Source organism: Oncorhynchus nerka, linkage group LG12 (genome assembly GCF_034236695.1).
Source record: "Oncorhynchus nerka isolate Pitt River linkage group LG12, Oner_Uvic_2.0, whole genome shotgun sequence".
Taxonomy (NCBI): Eukaryota; Metazoa; Chordata; class Actinopteri; order Salmoniformes; family Salmonidae; genus Oncorhynchus; species Oncorhynchus nerka.
The window spans coordinates 28,004,540-28,031,128 of NC_088407.1; the positions used below are offsets into that span (position 1 = coordinate 28,004,540).

At 41.3% G+C, this 26,589-nt stretch overlaps 1 protein-coding gene across 1 annotated transcript in view; it reads right to left on the reverse strand.

The window, feature by feature from the left end:
• LOC115138075 (phospholipid-transporting ATPase ABCA1-like) overlaps positions 1-26,589 on the reverse strand; it is a 225,346-nt gene that overhangs the window by 106,045 nt on the left and 92,712 nt on the right. Inside the window, exons 23-28 of the mRNA XM_029674482.2 lie at positions 13,347-13,561; positions 11,309-11,387; positions 2,195-2,388; positions 1,569-1,617; positions 675-788; positions 491-532 (exon numbers count right to left, since the gene is read on the reverse strand). Of these exons, the coding sequence (XP_029530342.2) occupies positions 491-532; positions 675-788; positions 1,569-1,617; positions 2,195-2,388; positions 11,309-11,387; positions 13,347-13,561 (693 nt within the window). The remainder of the gene's footprint in view (positions 1-490; positions 533-674; positions 789-1,568; positions 1,618-2,194; positions 2,389-11,308; positions 11,388-13,346; positions 13,562-26,589) is intronic.

The following is a 26,589-nucleotide window of genomic DNA, read 5'->3' on the forward strand; positions in this document are numbered from 1 at the left end:
AGGAACAAAAAACACAGTTATCAGTCTCCACTCAAAAGAGTAAAACAATCCCCACAAAAAAAAAGCAACCTCTTATCAGTCTCAAAAGTCCAACCAAAATATTTTTGACACAAAGCATATTCAAATGGTAAACCGGCATGTGATATTGAATTTGTTTCATAAATGGTCTTGCTCAGGGAGAAATTGCAAGACGGGAGACATGTTCTGATACTATTGTATTGTGGAAAATGAAAACCTCCTGTGAGGAATATTAATTCATGTAATATTAATTTGGCTTTCCAAAATGGCCGCTAGTGTGGAAAAGCCACCTGTATGACAAATCAGCTGTCTTGGCAACCAAGGAGAGAAAGGAGCACGAATTGTCACAATGACTGACCTTTTGCATCTTCTCCAGAGTTAATTGTCAGAGAGCAGCAAATAATGAGGCTTTTTTTTGACATGAATGTGTGAGCTGCTGCAGGACGACAAGGCATTGACCCAGTATACATACCCTCCACTCTGCTAGTGAACTTCACTTTCATCTCGTCTTCAGCTGGATAGTAACAATAGACAGGGAGGACATAAAGAAAATGGATCATGGCCATACATTACACTTAAACATCCCTTCTCTAGTTCAGAATAGGCTTATTTACTTTTTAGTTTTTGACGATAACACTCAAAAGTTAACGGCATACCACTTTTCCCAGGCATTTCGTCTGAAGTGTCCCCGACTTTGGTGAGGCTTTGCCGTTGCCTCTTGGATTCCCTTGAACTTCTTGTCTTGTCTCTTACCAAAGCTGTGTTGATAGCTGAAAGAATATACTGAAGATGAGTTGTTTTGGCTTAATCCGTTTACAGTTACGAATACCATACAGAAAGTACAGCAACCTGTATTGTGAACTATATGTTGTATTATTACTAGCTGTGGGCACTAATATGAATAATTTGATATGATATTAATATCGATATGATCAAGGTATATCGTCATATCCGTTTATTTTTCTTGGAACTTCACGGTGGATGGGCTTCCCATTGCATTCAAATGAGTTGGGTAGGTTTAGGCTCCCAGAAGATTCACACCTGGCCCAATGGGGAGCGATCAGCAAGTAGTTGTCTGGACTCTCGAGAGAAAAAGTGAACATTCACACAGTTGCAATGCTTTTTAATAAAACCAATACAAACTGATATCGTATCGATATTCCATATCAGTGCCCATCACTACACACTACTGTACGTAAAAACAGAAAACCCTAAAAGACTAGGGTTTTTAAGTAATTGTCAGATTTGAGATAAAATGCGAAGGTTGGCTGGCTGTAGGTTGAAAAGCAAAGTCCTTTGGTAATTGATCCAACAAGGAAAATGCTGTTGAGTTATACTAAATGAGTGCATAATCAATCAACACTAGTTCAATCAATGTAGTACAGAGAATCATTGAAAATCAAAGCAATACAGAAGACTCAATGATGTGTGTGTTCTAGTGGTTTACATTTACATTTGTGTCGATACTTCATATAATCAGTCCACGATTAAACTATTTGACTAAATTGTTACATTTTAACCCCCCAAATTACAGTCAACCGCCATTTTACCTGGTATTTCCGCATCAACACCTGTGTCCTCTGCCACTTTGAGGAAAATCTGTGAGATGGAACACGGCATAATTACCATGATATGAAAATACTTTTTTCCCTCATCATTGAAGTGACCTCTATGTGGGTCTTAAACAAATGATCGACAACACTCCTGTAATTACAAAAACAAGGACTATCTTCATTACACTGATAAATAGTCCTCCTTCCCTCCTCCTGTATTACACACACACACACACACACACACACACACACACACACACACACACACACACACACACACACACACACACACACACACACACACACACACACACACACACACACACACACACACACACACACTATTGAAAATACCACAGACTGACATCTTGTTTCCCTTCCTTAAGTAAATATGTGCAGTAGGTACCACCTGAATAACCTTGTGTCTGTTGAGAAGGAATTATTCACACTGCCTGCCAAGCCTCTTCATCTGCCAAAACTATCTGAGACATATTAGTTGTGTTTAACAACACTCACTTGGTGGTATGTACCTGCCTACATAATCCAACACTACCCTTGGCATAGTAAGCATTTGGTTAGTTCAGGAGAGCTCAGTGTATGTGTTTGTCTCGTCCGCCTCATACCTCCTCTAATGTGGTATCTGAGATGCCGTAGTTGGTGACACCAATGTCGGCCATCTTGAGGTCCAGCTCTTTGAAGAGGAGTGCAAAGCTGCCATCCTTGGCCCCGCCATAGGGAAGGATGTAGGTGATCTCCTGGCCGATGCTCTCGAGGAACACCGCCTCGGGAACATGCCGACATACCACCTTGCTGACATCTATGAGCGCAACATGGTGAAGAGAAACAGGAAGGATGATTTGGATGTATTGAAATGGAATTGCAGGAAGGATGACATGGATATATTGAAAAGGAATTACAGGAAGGATGACATGGATATATTGAAAAGGAATTACAGGAAGGATGACATGGATATATTGAAAAGGAATTACAGGAAGGATGACATAGATATATTGAAAAGGAATTACAGGAAGGATGACATGGATATATTGAAAAGGAATTACAGGAAGGATGACATAGATATATTGAAAAGGAATTACAGGAAGGATGACATGGATATATTGAAAAGGAATTACAGGAAGGATGACATAGATATATTGAAAAGGAATTACAGGAAGGATGACATGGATGTATTGAAAAGAACTTACAGTATAATTGTTGTCCTTTATAATGACAAATGACAATAATTAAAAATTAAAAATTCAACCGTACAAGTCAATACACTGCATTTAAAATCATTGAGGCCAACACAAAAACATTCTACAACTCTTTTACTTTTTCAAAAGTGAGGTGAATCGGTGTCTCCTCAAGGGTCATATTCACAGTTGAGATACAGTTGGTTTGTGAGTTTTGCAAAAACCAGCACCATGACAAGTATGGAAGATATTCGAGAAACGCAAGTGGATTTGAAATTCTACATTCCAAAGAGAAACTGGAATTGCCATATCTTGTTAGTTCCTCATCATTATGATATCTAAAGACAAAATCTCAAAATCAAACGTATTGCCCTTCATAGGGAATAGGGTCCCATTTGGTATGCACAGCCCAAGAAAACACCACCTACTCCATTGATCACATAGATAATTACAGCTGCTCAACCAAGCGAGGCTTTGGCTTTATGACGTCGGAAAGTGGATCGGCTTCACATGCTTTACACTTTTGCCTTAACAACCTCTTAAACGTAAGGGACCCTATTTGATTTGTTTTATTTGGTGTGACTTACTACCATATATGGGCATACAGTTTTATACAGGCAGGGGGAGCCGATGACCTAATTTCAAGATGGCTGCTACCGACATTCTGGTTAGCATTGTGAAGCAGAAACGAAATAAACATTGAGTACGTTGATACACACCGAAAGCCGGGACTTCACAGATCATTAGGATATCTAATTTGTCTGCCTGTGACCTACCGTTATTGATCACCAGCCCCGAGAGTCAACATTTTTATTTTACACAATGTTTTCAAACAGCAAACATCTTACAATGTAAGCTTTGATTTGAGATATAGCTACATAGGGGGTTCTAAATTAATCCTTAGGTTGGAAGGAACAATGTTTTTTTGCCAATGTTATCTGATGATGTATGACTTAATGGCAACGAATGTCGAATGTCCACCGAGTGACTAACTTTGCACATCAAAAATATGATGTTGCCTGCTTACGCGCTGTAGGCATCCATTACACAGGGGATTGGCCACTACGGCACCTTCACAGTCTTGTAACCAATGAGAAGTTTTCCAGGGATATGCAGTTGACCTGGGTGGGACAAACCAAGGCCTAGAACCTTTTATGCGTAATGCTAACTATTGCTACCTGGTTCAGAGACGAGACTCACTGAGCACGCTACATTACATTTCATTGTAAACAGATTTCATCACTTTAATTCCATCGCTTTAGCATAAAAGATGGCTGATGTATACCGACATAGAAGCTTTGAATAAAATACTGGAGTCGGACTAGGATCAGGGGAACAATGTGGACAACGAGGATTACGACTCAGCAGACGAAGATTGCTTTCTGGAAGGATCCACTTTTAGATCCGTAAGTAAATTATTTTCATGACTTTAAATAGCTAATTTACAATGATGTATTTAATTTTTTTATGAGTTGTCTGCTTTTTATGCCTTGGATTTAGTTTACATTGACATTGAAATTAGTTACATAGGCCTATGTTAGAATTATAAGTAGTTATTGTCTATGTTTCATATTAGTTCACTGTTTGCTGTTCTAAGTTTCATCCTTGTAACTTTGGAGAGGCCACTAAACTCTCATGGCCATTGTTTATTTGTGGTTCTCACCTCTGCCTTTGTCTCCAAGGTATTACTGTTTTCATTGTGTGTGTCCTTCACACATTCTGTGTGAATCACTGTAAAGATAGTGTATGATTGGTGTTTTTTCTTTACAGCAATGCTATTTCGTAAATTTAGTCAACTGTAATTCAATATATCCCTTTATTTTATTCACCACAGAGTGGAGGATGCAGAGGATTTGGATGATGACGTTTGTGAGTCACCCTTCCCCAGCAAGCGATCCTGCCAGTCAAGGTCCCCCCCCCCCACTGCTATGACAATCACCCTGTCTGATGGTTCTACATCCACCACTCGACAAAGACCCCACTCCTCTTCAACCACCCCCACTGCAGGCCCTGGCACCACTCCCCTCTCTGCAAGTTCATCTGGAGGTGTGGGCAGCGAGGAGATTTAGGCCTCAACAGAGAAGAGGGAGAGGCAGTGGAAGCAGCAAAACAGAGGGAGATGAAAGTGAGGACCGGTGGCTTACGGTCCTTGAAAATGATCAGGAGCCAGAGCAATTGAAGTTTCAACCCAAACTACCCGAATGCCCACAGTTGGTTAGTGATGAAACATACATCCCTTTATAGCTGTTTCAGCTTTACTTTACCACCTCTGTACTGGGAACACTAGTTAGTAATACCAACAAGTATGGGGACAAGAAGCTGCAGGTGTCACGCCCTGACCATAGAGAGCTGTATATAGTGACTAGGGTGGGTCATCTAGGTGATTAATGGTTTATGTAGGCCTGATGTGGTTCCCAATCAGAGACAGCTGTTTATCGTTGTCTCTGATTGGGGATCATATTTAGGCAGCCATTGTGCTCATTGTGCTTTGTGGGATCTTGTCTACAAATAGTTGCCTGTGTGCACACCAGTAGCTTCACGTTTCGTTTGTGCTTGTTTGTTTGTTTTGTTTAGTGAGTTTCTATGAATTAAAATATGTGGAACTCTACGCCCGCTGCACCTTGGTCTGCTCGTTTCGACGATCGTGACAGCAGGGGGGAAGGAAGCTGTCCTGGAAACCTGTCACCATGGGTAAGTCCCCACTCTATCGGTTCTAGCTCCCCACCTCCATCAGTGAAAACCGATTCTTGGCCATCAAACGTACTCTTCACATGAGTGACACACAAAAGTATCAGGAGAATGGTCAGAATAAGGGGACTGCAGGGTCTGATCACCTTGCAATAGTCAAGCCCCTTCATCATGACATGGTGCATGCAGAACTTACTTCCAGCCTGCTCAAAATCTATATATAGATGAGCGCATGGTTGCCTCAAAGACTAGAATTGGCAGACCAAATGGGGCTACAAGCTCTTTGTGCTAGCGGATTCAGCCTCTGCCTACACATGGAACTTCTTAATCAATGAAGACAAGACGATCATACCCATCGGGTAGGGCCTTAGTTATGACTCTGTCATGCAGCTGATGGACTTCCCCTTACTTGGCAGTGGGTACGAGCTCTTTGTGTAAACATTTTTTACTAGTCCCATGCTTTTCATAGGCGTCTTGAAAAAGAAAATAGGGGCTGGTGGCACCATTTGTCCGAACAGAATTGGTTTCCCCAAGACCAAGGTAAACAACATGACAAAGACATCGGAGAGGGGGACCATACGTTGGATCAGGACTGACAAGCTGCTTTTTGTGAAATGTAAGGACACTAGGGAAATAACCATTCTCACCACACAGCATAAGACATTTAATAACGACCATGTCTCAAGGAGGGTGAAAAATGCCAATGGGGCATGGGTGAGGGAGAACGTCCCCATTCCTGTGAAGGACTACAGTGCCAGCATAGGGGGTGTCGACCTATCTGATGCTCTACTACCAGGTCCTCTACAAGACCAGGAAGTGGTATAAAGCTTCTTTTTTTACCACTTTGTGGACATTGCTACAGTAAAGGATTTAATTCTCCACAAGTAGATGGCCAAAGCAAAAGGTCAAACCCCTCTCTCAGAGTTGGCCTTCCGAAAGCTGCTGGTGTTGGAAATGTCTGAATTGGTGGTCCAAAGCAACCTCACAACCATCACAAGACCCCCCACTCAAGGTGAGCGCCACTATCCAACATCCAACACCCAACACACATGTCAAAAGACAAAAGGAAGAACTGCACACATTGCACAACACAGGGGAGAAAAAGTGTGAAATGCCAGATCTTCAGGCCGAAATGCCAGTTCACTTTTTGTTTCCTGGCAGAGAGGGACTGCTTCAAAGACTATCACGACATGCACAAGCTATGGTGAAAGTGAAATCTAATAATCTACACCTGGGATGAGGTAATACAGTATTTTAAGACATGAAGGTCAGACAATCCAGAAAATGTCAAGAACTTTGAAAGTTTCAATTGCAGTCGCAAAAACCATCAAGCGCTATGATGAAGCTGACTCTCATGAGGACTACCACAGGAAAGGAAGTTACCTCTGCTGCAGAGGATAAGTTCAGTAGAGTTACCAGACTCTGCAGAAACTGCAGTCCAAACTGCAGTCTCAACATCAACTGTTCAGAGGAGAAGGTATGAATCAGGCCTTCATGGTTTAATTGCTGCAAAGAAACCACTACTAAAGGACACCAATAATAAGAAGAGACTTTCTTGGGCCAAGAAACACAAGCAATGGACAATAGACCAGTGGAAATCTGTCCTTTGGTCTGATGAGTCCAAAATTTGAGATTTTTGGTTCCAACCGCTGTGTCTTTGTGAGACACCGAGTAGGTGCACGGATGATCTCCGCATGTGTGGTTCCCACTGTGAAGCATGGAGGAGGAGGTGTGATGGTGTGGAGATGCTTTGCTGGTGACAATGTCAGTGATTTATTTAGAATTCAAGGCACACTTAACCAGCATGGCTACCACAGCATTCTGCAGCGATACTCCATCTCTTTTTCGCTTAGTGGGAATGTTTTTTTTTAACAGAACAATGACCAAAAACACACCTCCAGGCTGTGTAAGGGCTATTTGACCAAGAAGAAGAGTGATGGAGTGCTGCATCAGAAGACCTGGCCTCCACAATCACCCAAACTCAACCCAAATTAGATGGTTTGGGATGAGTTGGACTGCAGAGTGAAGGAAAAGCAGCCAACAAGTACTTAACATATGTGGGAACTCATTCAAGACTGTTGGAAAAGCATTCCAGGGGAAGCTGGTTGAGAGAATTCCAAGAGTGCCAGCATGTGTGACCCATTTAAGGAAACAAGGCGTATGTCGCGGATCACTGCTTTACAGTAGAGCCGCTTGAACAAACTTTATCTTTATCAAAATGCATTTTTTTGGCAGAAATGCCATCTCGAACATGTAAACTTTCATGTGCCTAAATAACAAACTTGTATGCCTTCTGTAAATAGGAATACAATTGATTACGAGCCTAGTTGGTTTAGCCACAGAAAAATGCAGCAACCTTCCCGCTAGCCATGATTGGCTGAGATAATGAGTGGGCTGAACATGCCGAGAGTTGAGTTTGGATTGGCCATATAGCACGCTTCTGTCTATTTGAGCTTGTCAGTATGTGTAGGTAATCCTGTCTAACGCGGCATTTAAAAAATGCATTACGTAATAAAACTGCATATGTGTTGCTCTCCACTTTCTGGAGGACGAGTTTTGAAATCAGTGGAATTCATAGCTAAGGAGATGGAGAAAACACCTGTCTCTGGATTACATCTTCAAACTAAGGGCAACCATGGCATCTGTGACAGGACACATCCATCTATAATGTGTATGGGTAAGATAGTCTAGCTAGCTACATTTTCAGATATTATACATTTCTAATTTTGACAGAAAGTTGTTTCATTTCAAGTTTAAAGTGTACAGTTAGCTAGTTAACGCTAGCTGGCTGCCTTCCTAGCTAACATTACGTGTATGATCTTATTATTCGTATCTCAGAGCCATTTGCTTGGCTAGTTATAGACTAATGTTAGCTAGCTAACATTAAATCTGGTTGGTTAGCTACCTGCAGATTCATGCACGGTAGTAAACATCAGGAGTTGGAATTATGGTTCATTGTTTAGCTAGCTAGCTACATGTCTTACCAAAAGTTGATAGACATAACATTAGCTGGTAAATTCACTGTGGCTATCTACTCCCATTTCAGACCACAGGTAAGATAGCCTAGCAGGCAACATTTTCAGATATTACACATTTCTAATTTTGACAAAGTCTATTCATTTCAAGTTAAAGTGTACTGTGTACTGTTAGTGTGTACTGGCTGGCTTGCTAGCTAACATTACATGTATGTCCTTATTATTCGTATCTCAGAGCCATATGCTTGGCTATTTATATTCTAATGTCAGCTAGCTAACATTGAACCTGGTTAGTTAGCTACCTGCAGATTCATGCAGGGTAGTAACGTCATGAGTTGGGATTGTGGTTCATTGTTAAGCTAGTTAACTTCACTAGGGTAGGGGGCACTATTTTCACTTCCGGATGAAAAGCGTGCCCAAAGTAAACTGCCTGCTACTAAGGCCCAGAAGCTAGGATATGCATGTAGTTGGTAGATTTAGATAGAAAACACTCTAAAATAATGTCTGTGATTATAACAGAACTGATTTGGCTGGCAAAAACCTGATAAAAATCCATACAGGAAGTGGGATTTTTTTTATGTTTGTAGTTTTCTATTGAATGCCATTACAGTATCCATAGACTTAGGACACAAATTGCATGTCCTATGGCTTCCACTAGATGTCAACAGTCTTTAGAAATTGTTTCAGGCTTGTATTCTGAAAAATGAGTGAGTAAGACCTCTCTGAATGAGTGGACACCGCAGTGGCCCAGAGATTTTTCCATACGCACAACTGAGAGCGCGTCTTTCTTGTTTACCTTTTATATTGACAACGTTATTGTCCGGTTCAAATATTATGACTAAAAACAACCTGAGGATTGATTATATACATCGTTTGACATGTTTCTACGAACTTTACGGATACGTCTGCATGTTGTGACTGGATTTGAGCCTGTGGATTACTGAACAAAGCGTGCAAACAAAACAGAGGTTTTTGGATATAAACATGGACTTTATCGAACAAAATGAACATTTATTGAGTAAATGGGAGTCTTGTGAATGCAAGATCATCAGAGGTAAGTGATTCATTTTATCACTATTTCTGACTTGTGTAACTCTTCTACTTGGCTGGTTACTGTTTGTAAGGATTTGTCTGCTGGGCGCTGTTCTCAGATAATTGCACGGTATGCTTTCGCCATAAAGCCTTTTTGAAATCTGACACCGTGGTTGGATTAACAAGAAGTTAATCTTTAAACCCATGTATAACACTTGTATGTTTTATTAATTTTTATAATGAGTATTTCTGTTTTTGAATTTGGCACGCTGCAATATCACTGGATGTTGGCCAGGTGGGACGCTAAGTAAGGTTAACAAAAGACTCCACTATGCAAGTAACTATTCATGTGCGTTCGCATATTCAGTTTGGCCATATACTCCTAATTCAGAGCACTCTCGTCTGTGTGTGCCATAGCGCAGAATAACTGATGAATTTAGGAATGCTCAACACCTGTTGAATATGGCCGGTGTCAGTAAACGTTGGCAAAAAAGCGTAATTAAATTGTTGCCAGCAGCACAGTTAGTCATCAACGCTCTGGATAACATGAAAACAACGTAACCAGCTCTGCTAGGGCGAGTAAAATGGTCAGAGTTTGGGTGGGTGCTAAAGCTGAAGAGGGTGTGAACGATGCTGAATGGGTGTAGACAAAGGAGAGCTCTCCAGTAGGTACCAAAAATATTCAAAGGCCATTTTCTCAAAAGTGAGGTTACAAGTTAATCAACTTTCAGAATTACTTTCTCATTGTTCCTCAAATGCAGTGTATGATAAACCGCTTTGTAGCTCGTGTCTCTGCTTTTATTCAATGTAAAAAAACACAATTTCAACATTTGCTACATAAGGTGGTTGGTCACATTGTGGGAACTCCTTCAATTCTGTTGGAAAGACATTCGTCATGAAGCTGATTGAGAGAATGCGAAGAGTGTGCAAAGCTGTCATCAAGGCAAAAAGTGGCTACTTTGAAGAATCTAAAATATACTTTGATTAGTGTAACACTTTTGTGGTTACTACTGTACATGATTTCATATAGGTAGAAAATAGTAAAAGTAAAGAAAAGGCCTGGAATGAGTACTGTAAATGTGTCAACTTTTGACTGGTACATCTGTGTGGTTTTTAAGTAGAACATTGGCATACCCAGACAGTTATACAGAGAGGATATGATTGAATATATCCTTGGGTCCCTCTGTCATATTTGTTGTTTATTTTTTAGATGGTTTGGATATTGATCAAAATGAAGCCATAACATTGTATTCAAGCCCCACGCACACACACACAATCAATCAATCAAAATCCAGTCTTTCTTCCTTCATGATAGGTACAATCCAGGCCCCTAATCCCAGTTCCTTGATTGTCACTCCAAGTTTGAAAAAAAATAATATATATTTGGAAGACCAAGGCTGCCTTATTACTGATTGGGACTACGGTCGGCACCTACTCTGGTTGGGACTGACACTGGTCGGGCAATCAGACCCACTAGCCAGTGTCACAGATCTCAGAGAGAGAGAGAGAGCGTGGACTAGAATACTTAGAGATGTCACTGTGACACGAAATGGAGTGGACAATCAACTGCTGACATGACATTCTAAAGCCTGTCAGCCACTCTTCATCTTTCTGTTCTGTTCTATCTGTATGGTGGTGAGTTCCACCCATAATGTTAGGTGATTTGAGTACTTGGAAAAACATGACATGAAATCGTCCTTCAATTGAACTATTTTCCATGACAGTTAAGGTAGAACATACTGTATATGGCACTTGTGAATGAAGCACAAGGGACAAACATGACACAGTTTGGATACATTATTAAGGGGGATCCTGTTGCTGAATACTATTTAGGTGGTGTTAGTCCTACCTGTGGGTTCAGAGTTACTCCAGTTCTGTCGTGCGATCCCTTCAACCAGACTGGTTCTCCTCAATGACTCACCAGTCTCCTATTAGAGAGAAATGAAAAAGGTTGCATCACGGTGGAGGGCTCAGGCTGAATGTTGCCTTCATAATTCTCTTCTCATATCTATCGAATCACCACTGTAGTGTAAGCAGGACTGCTGAGATTGAAAGTCCTACTGAGACTATCCTAATATGGACACTTCATGTAACATTTCATGTTATTCGCTCAACAATTGTGTCATGAGTTCTTGGTGATGGTGAGAGGTTAGCATGTCTTGTGGGTATGATCTTTGACCCACTAACTTTCTCACTCATCATTATTCACTATTTATTCTTGATTATCCATAATCATGGTAGCATCCACATGAATGTATAAGTGTTAGAAACATATTCTATTGTTATTTACAATGCTGGTTACTCCAACATGACATATTATTTACCATTCATTTCCACTGGGCTCAAAAAAGTTGAAACACAATTTTTTAAATTTTTTACTGCAAATGCATCCAACAAGTTTGTAGGGTCACAAGCTTGATGCCGTCATTCCGTGGTAAGACTATGGTACCATATACTAAACTTTTGACTACTTGATAAGAATCTTTGTCAATCATTTTTACCCCTACCTTTGAGGGAAAAACATATGACTTGTTGAACAAAATCTATTTCTATGAGCAATTGTATTAGTATTAAAGAAAATAGTTTCCCAATTTCTTGGAGCAAAGAATATTGGTCCGTATTTGAATTATTTGTTTTAAACAGTCATTATTGCGCTTCTTTATCAAGGGTGTCAATAATTTTGGACCCCTCTGTGCTGTATAAAAGTAGTTAAAATTCATGACATTTTGATGACTGTAGTGTGCTAACCAAGTTTTTGACCATTTTTGGGTTTACTTTTAGAAAATAATGATATTAAAGGACCAAAATACCCCAACCTCAAAATGGATGTAATTTCACCCCATTTACAGTCAATGGACAGAATGGGAAGCATGAACTATTGTTTTTATGAGAACCACAGGCCAAGTCCTCGGCACCAACGGGCTGAATATGCAAGTCATTTTGCGGGAGCATTACATCTCTCGTTTGTCTCTTTGTTCTTAATTTATTTATTCATTTTTTGAACAAATTACTCCACTCCCCACAAAGAGCCTATAGACGAATGGTAATTGTTGTAGCCCTGCAGGCATCAGTGAATCTTGTTCATTTGCTGCTATTGATTAAAACTAAGTGTGCAAGGCACTGCAAGGAACTAGATCAAGAATCCCACTCCCCCCTCCCTCAAGACAATTAGTATCATCCAGTACTGAGGTATCTGCCAATTCTCATGCTGGGGGAGACTAAACAGATCATTACAGGGGTGGGCAACAAGTCAGATCACTTTGGAAAGTCAGAGGAACCGTGTCAATAATGGACTGCATGGCAAATGTTGCTGATGTGTCTTAGAGGATACTATTGGAGTGATTCCCCCAGATGCAAAAAGTCTAACAAATTATCATGCCCCATTATGCGTGAATTATTGGTTGGTGTAGTGATGTTGTTCAATGTGGGATCAGACATCATGAATGGGCAATTGAAAATATGCACCAGAGTTGTATGTTTCCTTTGGAAATACAGGTTTAGCTCACAATGATCAAATGAAACTAAGCTGAAAACGCACAGCCAATAAAAATAAAACAAAAGTTGGGATTTTTAACTAGGTAGCACATGAACCCAGCTCCATCATTTCCTAAATAGAGAACTATTTATCAATCTGGGGGCCTGTTTTGGATCTTCAACCATTTCAACTGTTAGCACAACTTTCAAAAATCATATCGATAAGTTATCAACACATAACATTTGCTAAGCCCAAAACAGACATCAACACGTTAAATGATTAACTTTGCTCCTGGGCGATGTTTCCCGTAGGTACAGCTCTGGGGATCTTCCAAACCTTAACCATTGTTTGGTAAAATGAAAAACTGACCCGAGATCAGTGTCTAGGGGCAACTTCACTCCCCTCCATTTACCTCTTTCACCTGGCGCTGCTCGACTCCAGTGCACTGGTTGGTCATTTGCTGGTCTCCGGCCTTGACCAGAGTGAGGTAGTAGCCACTGCCAAAGTATTTCTTCAAGAACAGGGAGGAGCCATAGCAACACATCTTGCCGTGAGAGATAATGGCAATGCGGTCTCCCAAGATGTCCGCCTCATCCATGTGATGAGTGGAGAGGATGATTGTGCGACCTGCGGGGGAGAGATGGAGAAAACCAATCTATTGATTTCACTCAATGGGTCCAATTTGAGGTGGTAGGGGGGTGGTGTGTGTATGTATGTGTGTGAGTCAGTACTCTAGGAGTGGTTTGTTTGTTTCGTCAACCATCGTGAGAAATAAAGAAAGTTGCACCAAATAAACAACAAATGTAAAGTCATTGAACTGAGCCAAGTTTCCACATTGTGTTTTTGTGCTTATTTCCTCATTGTCCAGCCCTCTGTGTCAACACTCACACTGTGCTGCAAAGCAACAAGACTGTGTGTGGGTGGGAATCTGGAACAAATGACAAATTCTGCAATAACAGTCTTCCTTCCAAATCAAGATAGAAAACAACAACTACATACACTTCCACCTAAATAGAATACTATTTAACCAACATACAACTATGCATAGGCCTGGTTAAATAAATCTCCTAGCAGTCCCTTTGTTTTGTTTCTGAACACACGCTCCTTTCTTGTCAGTGGAAGTTATATTTGAGTGAAACCAAATGGCAACCACAGAGAATCCATACACGACCCCGGAGCCTGCTTATTCACAGAGGGAGGGGTGGGTTATATCATGCCGCCTGAGCTAACATATACTAATTAGCACATTCCTAGTCAATCAGGAAGCAGGCATGACATTTGTGATGAAGTCACAGCATGGTCATCTAGCGGATGTCGTTAGCTCACAGCGTGCGTAGTGGCAGCAGTGAAATGTGTCTCTGTTATTGTTGATTGTGCCACATTTCAAAACAGCATAAACACCCTTTGTCTCCAATATATACTCTGATATGCAAGGAAATGTAGGATTTTAAAGGTTAGCAATACAATGGCTTTATTGAAGTGTAACAGGATATTTACAATTTAAGAGGAAACAATGATGTAACAGGCCACATACTGCAAGACTGCTAAACGGATGTGAAATTAGGCCTAAACACTACATGCAACCATTGTGTAAAACAACAATGGGAAAACTAGGAACCCTTACATTACAAGATACTGTAAGTGAAATACACTGTGCTGTTTTGTGGAATTGACAATTGGACCGCCATAATATTGGTGATGGTATTATTAATACAGTCCAGCTGGACCCCCCCTTTTTAGTCAGATTTGGGGTCATTATTACAAAAGGTCAGGGATATCTGCTGAGCGTGTCGTTTCCTCCCCCCTCCGTGCTAGTTAAATTTGTATCCCCACAGGACGCATTACCTGGATAAGGACACACTCGGAGGTCGTTAGCCATACCCTCACGCAGCAATATGCTATTTTGTTTGGAGAACCTGAGAACCCAAACATTTTTTTTCCTCCCACCATCTGAGCTTCTGAATTTGATCTCTGTGCTATGCTATAGCTCTTTACTAACATGGCCCAGATGCCCATTGAGTGCCTCACTGAAATCACATGACTCTGAAAGTATTACAACAAGCATGTCACAAACATCAAAATGTAAACATTAGTGGAGCCACCTTATTAGTTTTAGGTAGCATTACGTTTGCTAGCAAAGAGGGATGCAGTACTTAACTAACTGTTAATATGTCAATCACAATGGTAAAATGTAAACTTGACACAGCAGCACTACTGTAGCTCGCAAAATAGTGTAGAAACAATTGCTAACTAACTGCAAACACATTTTTCTGGCTAACTAATTACCTTGACTAACTGCGGGGAAAAACAATACACTTATTTAACATTAATTAGCAAATGCAAATCTCGTTGCTAGCAAACAAGATGCTGTATCAAATACTGAAAGGTGTCTCCGGTACTGTTTACCATGTCTACACTTTCCAATCAGATTGTTTCTCCCCAAAGTAGCAAGATAGTTAACTAGCAAAGCTGTCATAAAAAAAAGCCTCCAGAATGATGATGGGAAGTGGCTACAGTTGTGTTCATATTTGACCAAATGTGACGGAATGCACTTTCCATGTGTATAAAATGTATGGAAAAGAGCGGTTCTTTGAAGGGGGAAATTGGGAGGATTGCAGCAGGTAGTCCCATGTGATTCGGCACTACTGACATGGCTCATTTTGCATGGCCGTTTGTGCTCGCTGTTGATTTTTCAAGAAATTGCCTTGGTTTACAGGGAGAAATAATAAAAACACACTGGATGATGGGAGCTGGGAGAAAAATAAATGTGTTTGGTCGGTGTGCAGCCCACTAAGGTATACTGATTTATGGTGTGTTGTGGTGCATTACAGAACAAAGTGATAAATCAAAGTAGTGGGAAACACAGGTACATCTCCTGTGCTGTGAATACATGCAACATAATACTGGTGAAAACCGGAGTTCTAAAATCCTGTATTCCTTTAAGAGTACATCAAATGGAGGGATGCAGACATTCATGCAGTTTAACAGCTGCAAGATAGTTAATAGGTGTGTGTACTTAGGCTAAAGTAAGCACCTTGTATGCATTCAGAAAATGTTCACTCCTCCATCACCTAGTCTACTTAACTCTAAACTAGTCAATCCTCATCCCTCCTCCTCAAGCCCTCATCTAGTCTACTTAACTCTAAACTAGTCATCCCTCCTCCCTCCTCCTCAGACATCACCCAGTCTACTTAACTCTAAACTAGTCATCCCTCCTCCATCACCCAGTCTACTTAACTCTAAACTAGTCATCCCTCCTCCCTCTTCCATCACCCAGTCTATTTAACTCTAAACTAGTCAATCCTCCTCCATCACCTAGTCTACTTAACTCTAAACTAGTCATCCCTCCTCCATCACCCAGTCTACTTAACTCTAAACTAGTCATCCCTCCTCCATCACCCAGTCTACTTAACTCTAAACTAGTCATCCCTCTTCCATCACCCAGTCTACTTAACTCTAAACTAGTCATCCCTCCTCCATCACCCAGTCTACTTAACTCTAAACTAGCCAATCCTCCTCCATCACCTAGTCTACTTAATTCTAAACTAGTCAATCCTCATCCCTCCTCCTCAGACATCACCCAGTCTACTTAACTCTAAACTAGTCAATCCTCCTCCATCACCTAGTCTACTTAACTATAAACTAGTCAATTATCCTCCCTCCTCCTCAGACATCACCCAGTCTACTTAATTCTAAACTAGTCAATCCTCATCCCTCCTCCTCAGACATCACCCAGTCTACTTAACTCTAAACTAGTCAATCCTCCTCCATCACCTAGTCTACTTAACTCTAAACTAGTCATCCTCATCCCTCCTCCTCAGACATCACCCAGTCTACTTAACTCTAAACTAGTCAATTCTCCTCATCCCTCCTCCTCAAGCCTTCATCTAGTCAAGTCCAAACTCTGCACTAGTCAAGCATCAAACTTGACTAGGTGAGGTCTGAGGAATGATAATATTCCTAATATGGATTCCATAATAACTAGATCAATAATGTGGAAACTATTTACACCTGAACAGTACCTGGTCTTTACCTGTTTCACTCAATGAGAAACAGAAAATCTGTCTGAAGTGTTGCAGTTATCGTATTACGAAACCACTAAATAAGTCTGACATTCACCACACTCCATAGCATAGACAGATAAGTGTTTCCAATGACATCATTGGTGTGCATCACGTGATTTTGACCAACTGTGAATAGGCATTTCCTACTTATTGGTTGACAATGTCACTGGAAACACTTATCTTTCTCTATCTTTTTTTACTACAAAACACAGAAATGCAACATTTTCACATACAGTCTGTTGATTTTGGGGTGGTGCAGGAGATGAACATGAAGATGACAAATTGTGAACTTTTGCTTTTAAGGGACTACGTTCAAAAACAGGACTTGCACTTAGTTTTGTGGTTGTCTACATCTTTAACTTCAAACAGGCTGTATCTAAAGAGAGTGTTCTGTTTATCCTATCAACAGTACATAGAACATTTCAATTGAGAAAAGTGGGTAGTTACTTATGAATTGGAAGGACAGGGTTTCTTAGTGCCTGTATCCCAAAAAATTCTGGAAAAAGTCAAGGGGTATGAATACTTTTTGAAGGAACTGTATGTCAATACCAACAGATCCCTTACTGTACAAGCAAAGCTTGTTTACACTACTGCTCCAACGGTTGGAATGAATTTGTCCTGATACTGTATTACATAATTTGTCAACAGGGGACTAATTTGTTCTGATACTGCATTAGGTCATTTGTCAACAGGGGATTCATTTGTCCTGATACTGTATTAGGTCATTTGTCAACAGGGGATTCATTTGTTCTGATACTATATTAGGTCATTTGTCAACAGGGGATTCATTTGTTCTGATACTATATTAGGTCATTTGTCAACAGGGGACTAATTTGTTCTGATACTATATTAGGTCATTTGTCAACAGGGGATTCATTTGTTCTGATACTATATTAGGTCATTTGTCAACAGGGGACTAATTTGTTCTGATACTATATTAGGTCATTTGTCAACAGGGGATTCATTTGTTCTGATACTATATTAGGTCATTTGTCAACAGGGGACTAATTTGTTCTGTCATTTGTCAACAGGGGATTAATTTGTTCTGATTAGGTCTCAATATTATTTGTTCCTGTATTAGGTCATTTGTCAACAGGGGATTCATTTGTTCTGATACTATATTATGTCATTTGTCAACAGGGGATTCATTTGTTCTGATACTATATTATGTCCTTTGTCAACAGGGGATTCATTTGTTCTGATACTATATTAGGTCATTTGTCAACCGGGGATTCATTTGCTCTGATACTATATTTCGTCATTTGTCAACCGGGGAGATGCTGGATGAATTTACAATCTGTATACATAATAGATTGAGCAGCTATGAAACAAATTGTTCATGGAATAACCTATGAATTGGTTTGCAGCTGTGATATCGGTGATAGTAGGATTAATTTGCAAGGCAATGTGGCATCACAGTGATTATTTCATTTGTTGACTTGATTATAAAAAATGTGTGGGAGACGAGGCATTTAATTCAGCCTAATTCCATTCATAAATGCATAATTTCCATAAAATGCCTTTTGTTTATGCTTTTTGATTTATGCTTAGAACATTTGTCTTATCTCAATGATTCATCACCTTAATTAAAAACACACTGCAGGCTGTAGCATCAGATACGCACGGATCATTTTCTAGCATTCTCTAAATGGCATAAATGCAATTGTTTCCCCAAGTGATCAAACGCAACTTAAACATAATCCACTATCATTACCAAACCTTTTGTCAACTACATCCTCGCCTAAATATGAAAATATATTTCACTGCTAAGACATTAAGCTTTAACCAAATATATAACGTTGTAAGCTGTAATATCAGTACATGCTATTTAATGTACTCCCGAGATAAACTTTGAAGTTAGGCAATAGGCTGCTTTCTATCAGAGAAGTAGTTTATGTGGCATCGATATTAGTCCAGAAAATCTATTCTAGTGTCAAAATTGACAACAAAGTGTAAATAGGACCATTTTGTTCATAAAGTCAGTCTCTGAGGATGAGTTTCGATTTCGACAATGCTCAGTTGTCCACTAACACGGGATACACAGCTGCAGGGATTGCGCTCTATCAAATCCCACCACGGAACACATAACTGATTTCTTATGTTACACTACATATATATTTACAAAAGTATGTGGATACCCCTTCAAATTAGTGGATTCAGCTATTTCAGCCACACCCGTTGCTGACAGATGTATAAAATCGAGCACACAGCCATGCAATCTCCATAGCTAAACATTAGCAGTAAAATGGCATCATTGAAGAGCTCAGTGAATTTCAAAGTTGCACCGTCATAAGACTCCACATTTCCACCAAGTCAGTTGTTGAATTTCTGCCCTGCTAGTGTTGCCCAGGTAACCTGTAAGTGCTGTTATTGTGATGTGGAAATGTCTAGGAGCAACAACTGCTCAGCCACAAGGTGGTAGTAGGGCTGTTGCGGAGACCGTATTACGAGGAGTCATTGAAGGCAGTCAAATTCCACGTGACCATTTAATCACAGTAATTAGGCTTCTCCAAGCTCTGATGATGCTGATGGCCATTAGTAGCCTACCAAACTTACTCACTGACTGGTACTAGCCTATTGTCCCCAAACTTATTTCAATCACTGACTGAATCAAACACTCAGCAGTATAGCCTACCTGGCTGGCATGAAAATGAACCACGTAAAAAGCGTCCTCCATTCGCTATTAAAGTGCATAGATGACATGTATTTTTTCCCCGCTGCCCCTGCTTTGGGACAGGTGCATGACAATGTTCCATTCTAAATCAAAACAAATTTCACACATACAGTACCAGTCAAAAGTTTGGACACACCTACTCATTCAAGGATTTTTCTTTATTTGAACTTTTTTTCTACATTGTAAAATAATAGTGAAGACATAACAACTATGAAATAACACATATGGAATCCTGTAGTAACCAAAAAAGTGTTAAACATATGAAAATATATTTGACATTCGTCATCAAGCCACCCTTTGCCTTGATGACAGCTTTCCACACTCTTGGCATTCTATCAACCAGCTTCATGAGATAGTCAACTGAAATGAATTTCATGGTCGAATTGGTGCAAAGAAACCACTAGTAACCACTAGTAAAGGACACCAATAATAAGAAGAGACTTGTTGGGCCAAGAAACATGAACAATATACATTAGACCGGTGGAAATCTATCCTATCCTATGAAATCTATCAATTATTTTAGATTTTTGGTCCAACTGCCGTGTCTTTGTGAGATGCAGAGTAGGTGAATGGATGATCTCCGCATGTGTGGTTCCCACCGTGAAGCACGGAGGAGGAGGTGTGATGGTGCTTTTCTGGTGACACTGTCAGTGACTTATTTGAAATTCACGGCAGACTTGGCTACCACAGCATTCTGCAGCAATGGATTGCTGGATTGCATTTAGTGGGACTACCATTTCTTTTTCATCAGGACAATGACCCAAAACACACCTCCAGGCGGTGTAAGGGATATTTGACCAAGGAGTGATGGAGTGCTGCATCAGATGACCAGGGCTCCACAATCACCCAACCTCAACCCAATTGAGATGGTTTGGGATGAGTTGGACCGCAGAGTGAAGGAAACAAAAAATAGATTTGTTCAAAACGTTTTTGGTTATTACATGATTCCAAATCTGTTACTTCATAGTTTTGATGTCTTCACTATTATTCTACACTGTAGAAAATAGTAAAACAAAGAAAAACCCTTGAATGAGTAGTTGTGTCCAAACTTATGACTGGTTTTGTATATTATTTAGTATATGTAAAGAATTATATATTATCACTTGTGAATTATATATATATCACTTGTGAATGATACCCAGCATAAGAAACAATGCCTTAGGCATATATGTTTTTGATATGATTTGTATCACAAGTGGCAAAATAACTTCTTAAAATTAACCACATTAATCCACTTTACAAGGAGTATAGAGCCTAACTGGCATACATAAGCAGTGTGTGAGTTTCAAGTTTGGGGAAGATAATTTTCACCATTGAAATGCACCTCTATAATAAAATCATTACATGCACAACCGCATTTGAGGTCACTTTTGATAATGGTGTTTTCCCGCTAATGGAACATTTGCACATATGTGCATTCCTGCGCTTATAATGTTTTTAAATTTTTTATTTTACCTTTATTTAACTAGGCAAGTCAGTTAAGACCAAATTCTTATTTTCAATGACGGCCTAGGAACAGTGGGTTAACTGCCTGTTCAGGGGCAGAACGACAGATTTGTACCTTATCAGCTCGGTGATTTGAACTTGCAACCTTCCGGTTACTAGTCCAACACTAAATAGCCTAATATTTAATCAAATGTTAAGGTAAATGTTCTGATCTGTTTCGTCGGCCACATTGCGTATAACAGTTGTTTTGATGCTAGTGGCTGTATTAATTTGGGATCTATCGCATCCCACAACTGTCCCAGACTATGTTTGAAATATTTATTTCTTGCACAGAATAGAATAGGTTGACTTTATTATTATAGGGGATAGTAGCTTGACATAGGCTAGTGATTTGCTGTTCGTTAGGTCTACTCATCTTGTTGACTGACGAAAAGTAAATGTGGACAGTTCTTCCAATATTTTCAATATGCACCTTGGAGTTGAGTCCCTGATGTGTCCGTCTTCACTTGTAGCCTGTGAGAAAGGGGCCAACGGCACAACGGCCACTGGCCACAAAAGGCATGGATATTTTTGAGGGTGCATTACGGCCACACAAAGGGAATGCTGCCGTGAAATTCGAGGCATTATCAATTGCTTGTCAAATTGTGAATGAGAGACTGAGTGTGTACAGCCTGCTCAAAAAACAAAGCAGAGTTCATGCCTTTCAAGCTACTTTTTTCAAGTCATCATTAGAGTCGCATCTTGCAATGTATTAAATAACTAAATATCAAAACATATAGCCCAACGTTTGTAGAACAACTAAAGTTAAATGAATAGCTCTAAATTAAGCATATAGGAGTACGACTTCTTTTTTAATTGCTCAACACAGAATAGCCATATGTGCGCACTCCCTCAAATCGTTTGGAGAAAATATTATTTAAATTTTATTCAGCTTTGTTCAATTATAGTCTTTTATTCTCTGAAAACATATCAAATAATGCCATGGAATTTTAAGCAAATCTTGTCTCCTAAATTAACTTGTGTAGCCCAAAGCCATTTGGCATAGCCAGAGTATGCTATTCTGTTCTTCTGAAATAGACTACATTTTCTTCATATCATGCTTCTTTAGACCTGTCTAAAGTAAATCATGGATTTGTTATGAAGGTGTAGGCTATTTTACATGGATTTATTAGACTTTTTAAAATGTAGATGTTCCAAAGGTCTGCATCAGTGGCTTGTAGGCTGTGTGTGGAAGCCAGTTACCGTGAGACCTACAGTTATTAGCTTGACAATCACCGGCTGACGACATTTCGGGACCGCCACAGCCCTAGGTGTTAGGCCACATAAGCTCATAGAACGAACAAATCTTCGGTTGCAGGTTGCAACATTCACTACCGAGTTCCAAACGTCTTCTGGATGCAACGTCAGCACAAGAACTGTTTGTTGGAAGCTTCATGAAATGGGTTTCCGTGGCTGAGCAGCCGCACACAAGCGCAATGCCAAGTGATGGCTGGAGTGGTGTAAAACTTACCACCATTGGACTTTGGAGCAGTGGAAATGCTATCTCTGAAGTGATGAATCATGCTTCACCATCAGGCAGCCCGAATCTGGGTTTGGAAGTTGCCAGGAGAACGCTACCCGTCAGAACGCATAGTGCCAACTATAAAGTTTGCAGCGACCCAAGGCGACCCAAGGAAACGACTCCGAAAAAGAGGGAAACGTAGCGGTCTTCTGGTCAGACTTCGGACAAGGGCACATCGCGCACCACTCCCCAGCATACTTCTTGCCAATGTCCAGTCTCTTGACAACAAGGTTGATGAAATCCGAGCAAGGGTAGCATTCCAGAGGGACATCAGAGACTGCAACGTTCTCTGCTTCACGGAAAAATGGCTTACTGGGAAGACGCTATCCGATGCGGTGCAGCCAACGGGTTTCTCCACGCATCGCGCCGACAGAAACAAACATCTTTCTGGTAAGAAGAGCGGTGGGGGCGTATGCCTCACGACTAACGAGACATGGTGTGATGAAGGAAACATACAGGAACTCAAATCCTTCCGTTCACCTGATTTAGAATTCCTCACAATCAAATGTAGACCGCATTATCTTCCAAGAGAATTCTCTTCGATTATAATCACAGCCGTATATATCCCCCAAGCAGACACATCGATGGCTCTGAACGAACTTTATTTAACTCTTTGCAAACTGGAAACCATTTATCCGGAGGCTGCATTCATTGTAGCTGGGGATTTTAACAAAGCTAATCTGAAAACAAGACTCCCTAAATTTTATCAGCATATCGATTGCGCAACCAGGGTGGTAAAACCTTGGATCATTGTTACTCTAACTTCCGCGACGCATATAAGGCCCTGCCCCGCCCCCTTTCGGAAAAGCTGACCACGACTCCATTTTGTTGATCCCTGCCTACAGGCAGAAACTTAAACAAGAGGCTCCCACGCTGAGGTCTGTCCAACTCTGGTCGGACCAAGCTGACTCCACACTCCAAGACTGCTTCCATCACGTGGACTGGGACATGTTTCGATTGCGTCAGATAAAAATATTGACGAATACGCTGATTCGGTGTGCGAGTTCATTAGAACGTGCGTTGAAGATGTCGTTCCCATAGCAACGATAAAAACATTCCCTAACCAGAAACCGTGGATTGATGGCAGCATTCGCGTGAAACTGAAAGCGCGAACCACTGCTTTTAATCAGGGCAAGGTGTCTGGCAACATGACCGAATACAAACAGTGCAGCTATTCCCTCCGCAAGGCTATTAAACAAGCTAAGCGTCAGTACAGAGACAAAGTAGAATCTCAATTCAACGGCTCAGACACAAGAGGCATGTGGCAGGGTCTACAGTCAATCACAGACTACAAGAAGAAAACCAGCCCAGTCACGGACCAGGATGTCTTGCTCCCAGGCAGACTAAATAACTTTTTTGCCCGCTTTGAGGACAATACAGTGCCACTGACACGGCCTGCAACGAAAACATGCGGTCTCTCCTTCACTGCAGCCGAGGTGAGTAAAGACATTTAAACGTGTTAACCCTCGCAAGGCTGCAGGCCCAGACGGCATCCCCAGCCGCGCCCTCAGAGCATGCGCAGACCAGCTGGCTGGTGTGTTTACGGACATATTCAATCAATCCCTATACCAGTCTGCTGTTCCCACATGCTTCAAGAGGGCCACCATTGTTCCTGTTCCCAAGAAAGCTAAGGTAACTGAGCTAAACGACTACCGCCCCGTAGCACTCACTTCCGTCATCATGAAGTGCTTTGAGAGACTAGTCAAGGACCATATCACCTCCACCCTACCTGACACCCTAGACCCACTCCAATTTGCTTACCGCCCAAATAGGTCCACAGACGATGCAATTTCAACCACACTGCACACTGCCCTAACCCACCTGGACAAGAGGAATACCTATGTGAGAATGCTGTTCATCGACTACAGCTCGGCATTCAACACCATAGTACCCTCCAAGCTCGTCATCAAGCTCGAGACCCTGGGTCTCGACCCCGCCCTGTGCAACTGGGTACTGGACTTCCTAACGGGCCGCCCCAGGTGGTGAGGGTGGCAACAACATCTCCTCCCCGCTGATCCTCAACACGGGGCCCCACAAGGGTGCGTTCTGAGCCCTCTCCTGTACTCCCTGTTCACCCACGACTGCGTGGCCACGCACGCTCCAACTCAATCATCAAGTTTGCGGACGACACAACAGTGGTAGGCTTGATTACCAACAACGACGAGACGGCCTACAGGGAGGAGGTGAGGGCCCTCGGAGTGTGGTGTCAGGAAAATAACCTCACACTCAACGTCAACAAAACTAAGGAGATGATTGTGGACTTCAGGAAACAGCAGAGGGAACACCCCTATCCACATCGATGGAACAGTAGTGGAGAGGGTAGCAAGTTTTAAGTTCCTCGGCATACACATCACAGACAAACTGAATTGGTCCACTCACACTGACAGCATCGTGAAGAAGGCGCAGCAGCGCCTCTTCAACCTCAGGAGGCTGAAGAAATTCGGCTTGTCACCAAAAGCACTCACAAACTTCTACAGATGCACAATCGAGAGCATCCTGGCGGGCTGTATCACCGCCTGGTACGGCAACTGCTCCGTCCTCAACCGTAAGGCTCTCCAGAGGGTAGTGAGGTCTGCACAACGCATCACCGGGGGCAAACTACCTGCCCTCCAGGACACCTACACCACCCGATGTTACAGGAAGGCCATAAAGATCATCAAGGACATCAACCACCCGAACCACTGCCTGTTCACCCCGCTATCATCCAGAAGGCGAGGTCAGTACAGGTGCATCAAAGCTGGGACCGAGAGACTGAAAAACAGCTTCTATCTCAAGGCCATCAGACTGTTAAACAGCCACCACTAACATTGAGTGGCTGCTGCCAACACACTGTCATTGACACTGACCCAACTCCAGCCACTTTAATAATGGGAATTGATGGGAAATGATGTAAATATATCACTAGCCACTTTAAACAATGCTACCTTATATAATGCATACGTATATACTGTACTCTACATCATCGACTGCATCCTTATGTAATACATGTATCACTAGCCACTTTAACTATGCCACTGTGTTTACTTTGTCTACATACTCATCTCATATGTATATACTGTACTCGATACCATCTACTGTATGCTGCTCTGTACCATCACTCATTCATATCCCCTTACACTGTGTATAAGACAGTCGTTTTAGAATTGTTAGTTGGATTACTTGTTGGTTATCACTGCATTGTCGGAACTAGAAGCACAAGCATTTCGCTACACTCGCATTAACATCTGCTAACCATGTGTATGTGACAAATACATTTGATTTGATTTGATTTGGTGGTGGAGGAATAATGGTCGAGGCTGTTTTTCATAGTTTGGGCTTGGCCCCTTAGTTCCAGTGAAGGGAAATCTTAACGCTACAGCATACAATTATAGTCTATACGATTCTGTGCTTCCAACTTTGTTGCAACAGTTTGAGGAAGGCCCTTTCCTGTTTCATCATGACAATGCCCCAATGCACAAAGCAAGGTCCATACAGAAATTGTTTGTCAAGATCGGTGTGGACTTAACTGGCCTGCACAGAAACCTAACCTCAACCCCATCAAACACCTTTGCGTTGAATTGGACTGCCGACTGCGAGCCAGTCCTAATTGCCCAACATCTGTGCCTGACCTCACTAATGCTGAATGGAAGCAAGTTCCCGGAGCAATGTTCCAACATCTAGTGGAAAGTCTTCCCAGAAGAGTGGAGACTGTTATAGCAGCAAAGGGGGGACCAACTCTATATTAATGTCCATGATTTTGTAATGAGATGTTCGACGAGCAGGTGTCTCCATACTTTTGGTCATGTAGTGTATCTTAGATTCAAAGCCAGGAATACTCACTTTGTTCCTATGGTTGTCTCATGGGGGACAAACATCAGTAACTGCCACATCAAACTACACCCCCCCCCTGAAGTCTTGTTTTTCTTAATTG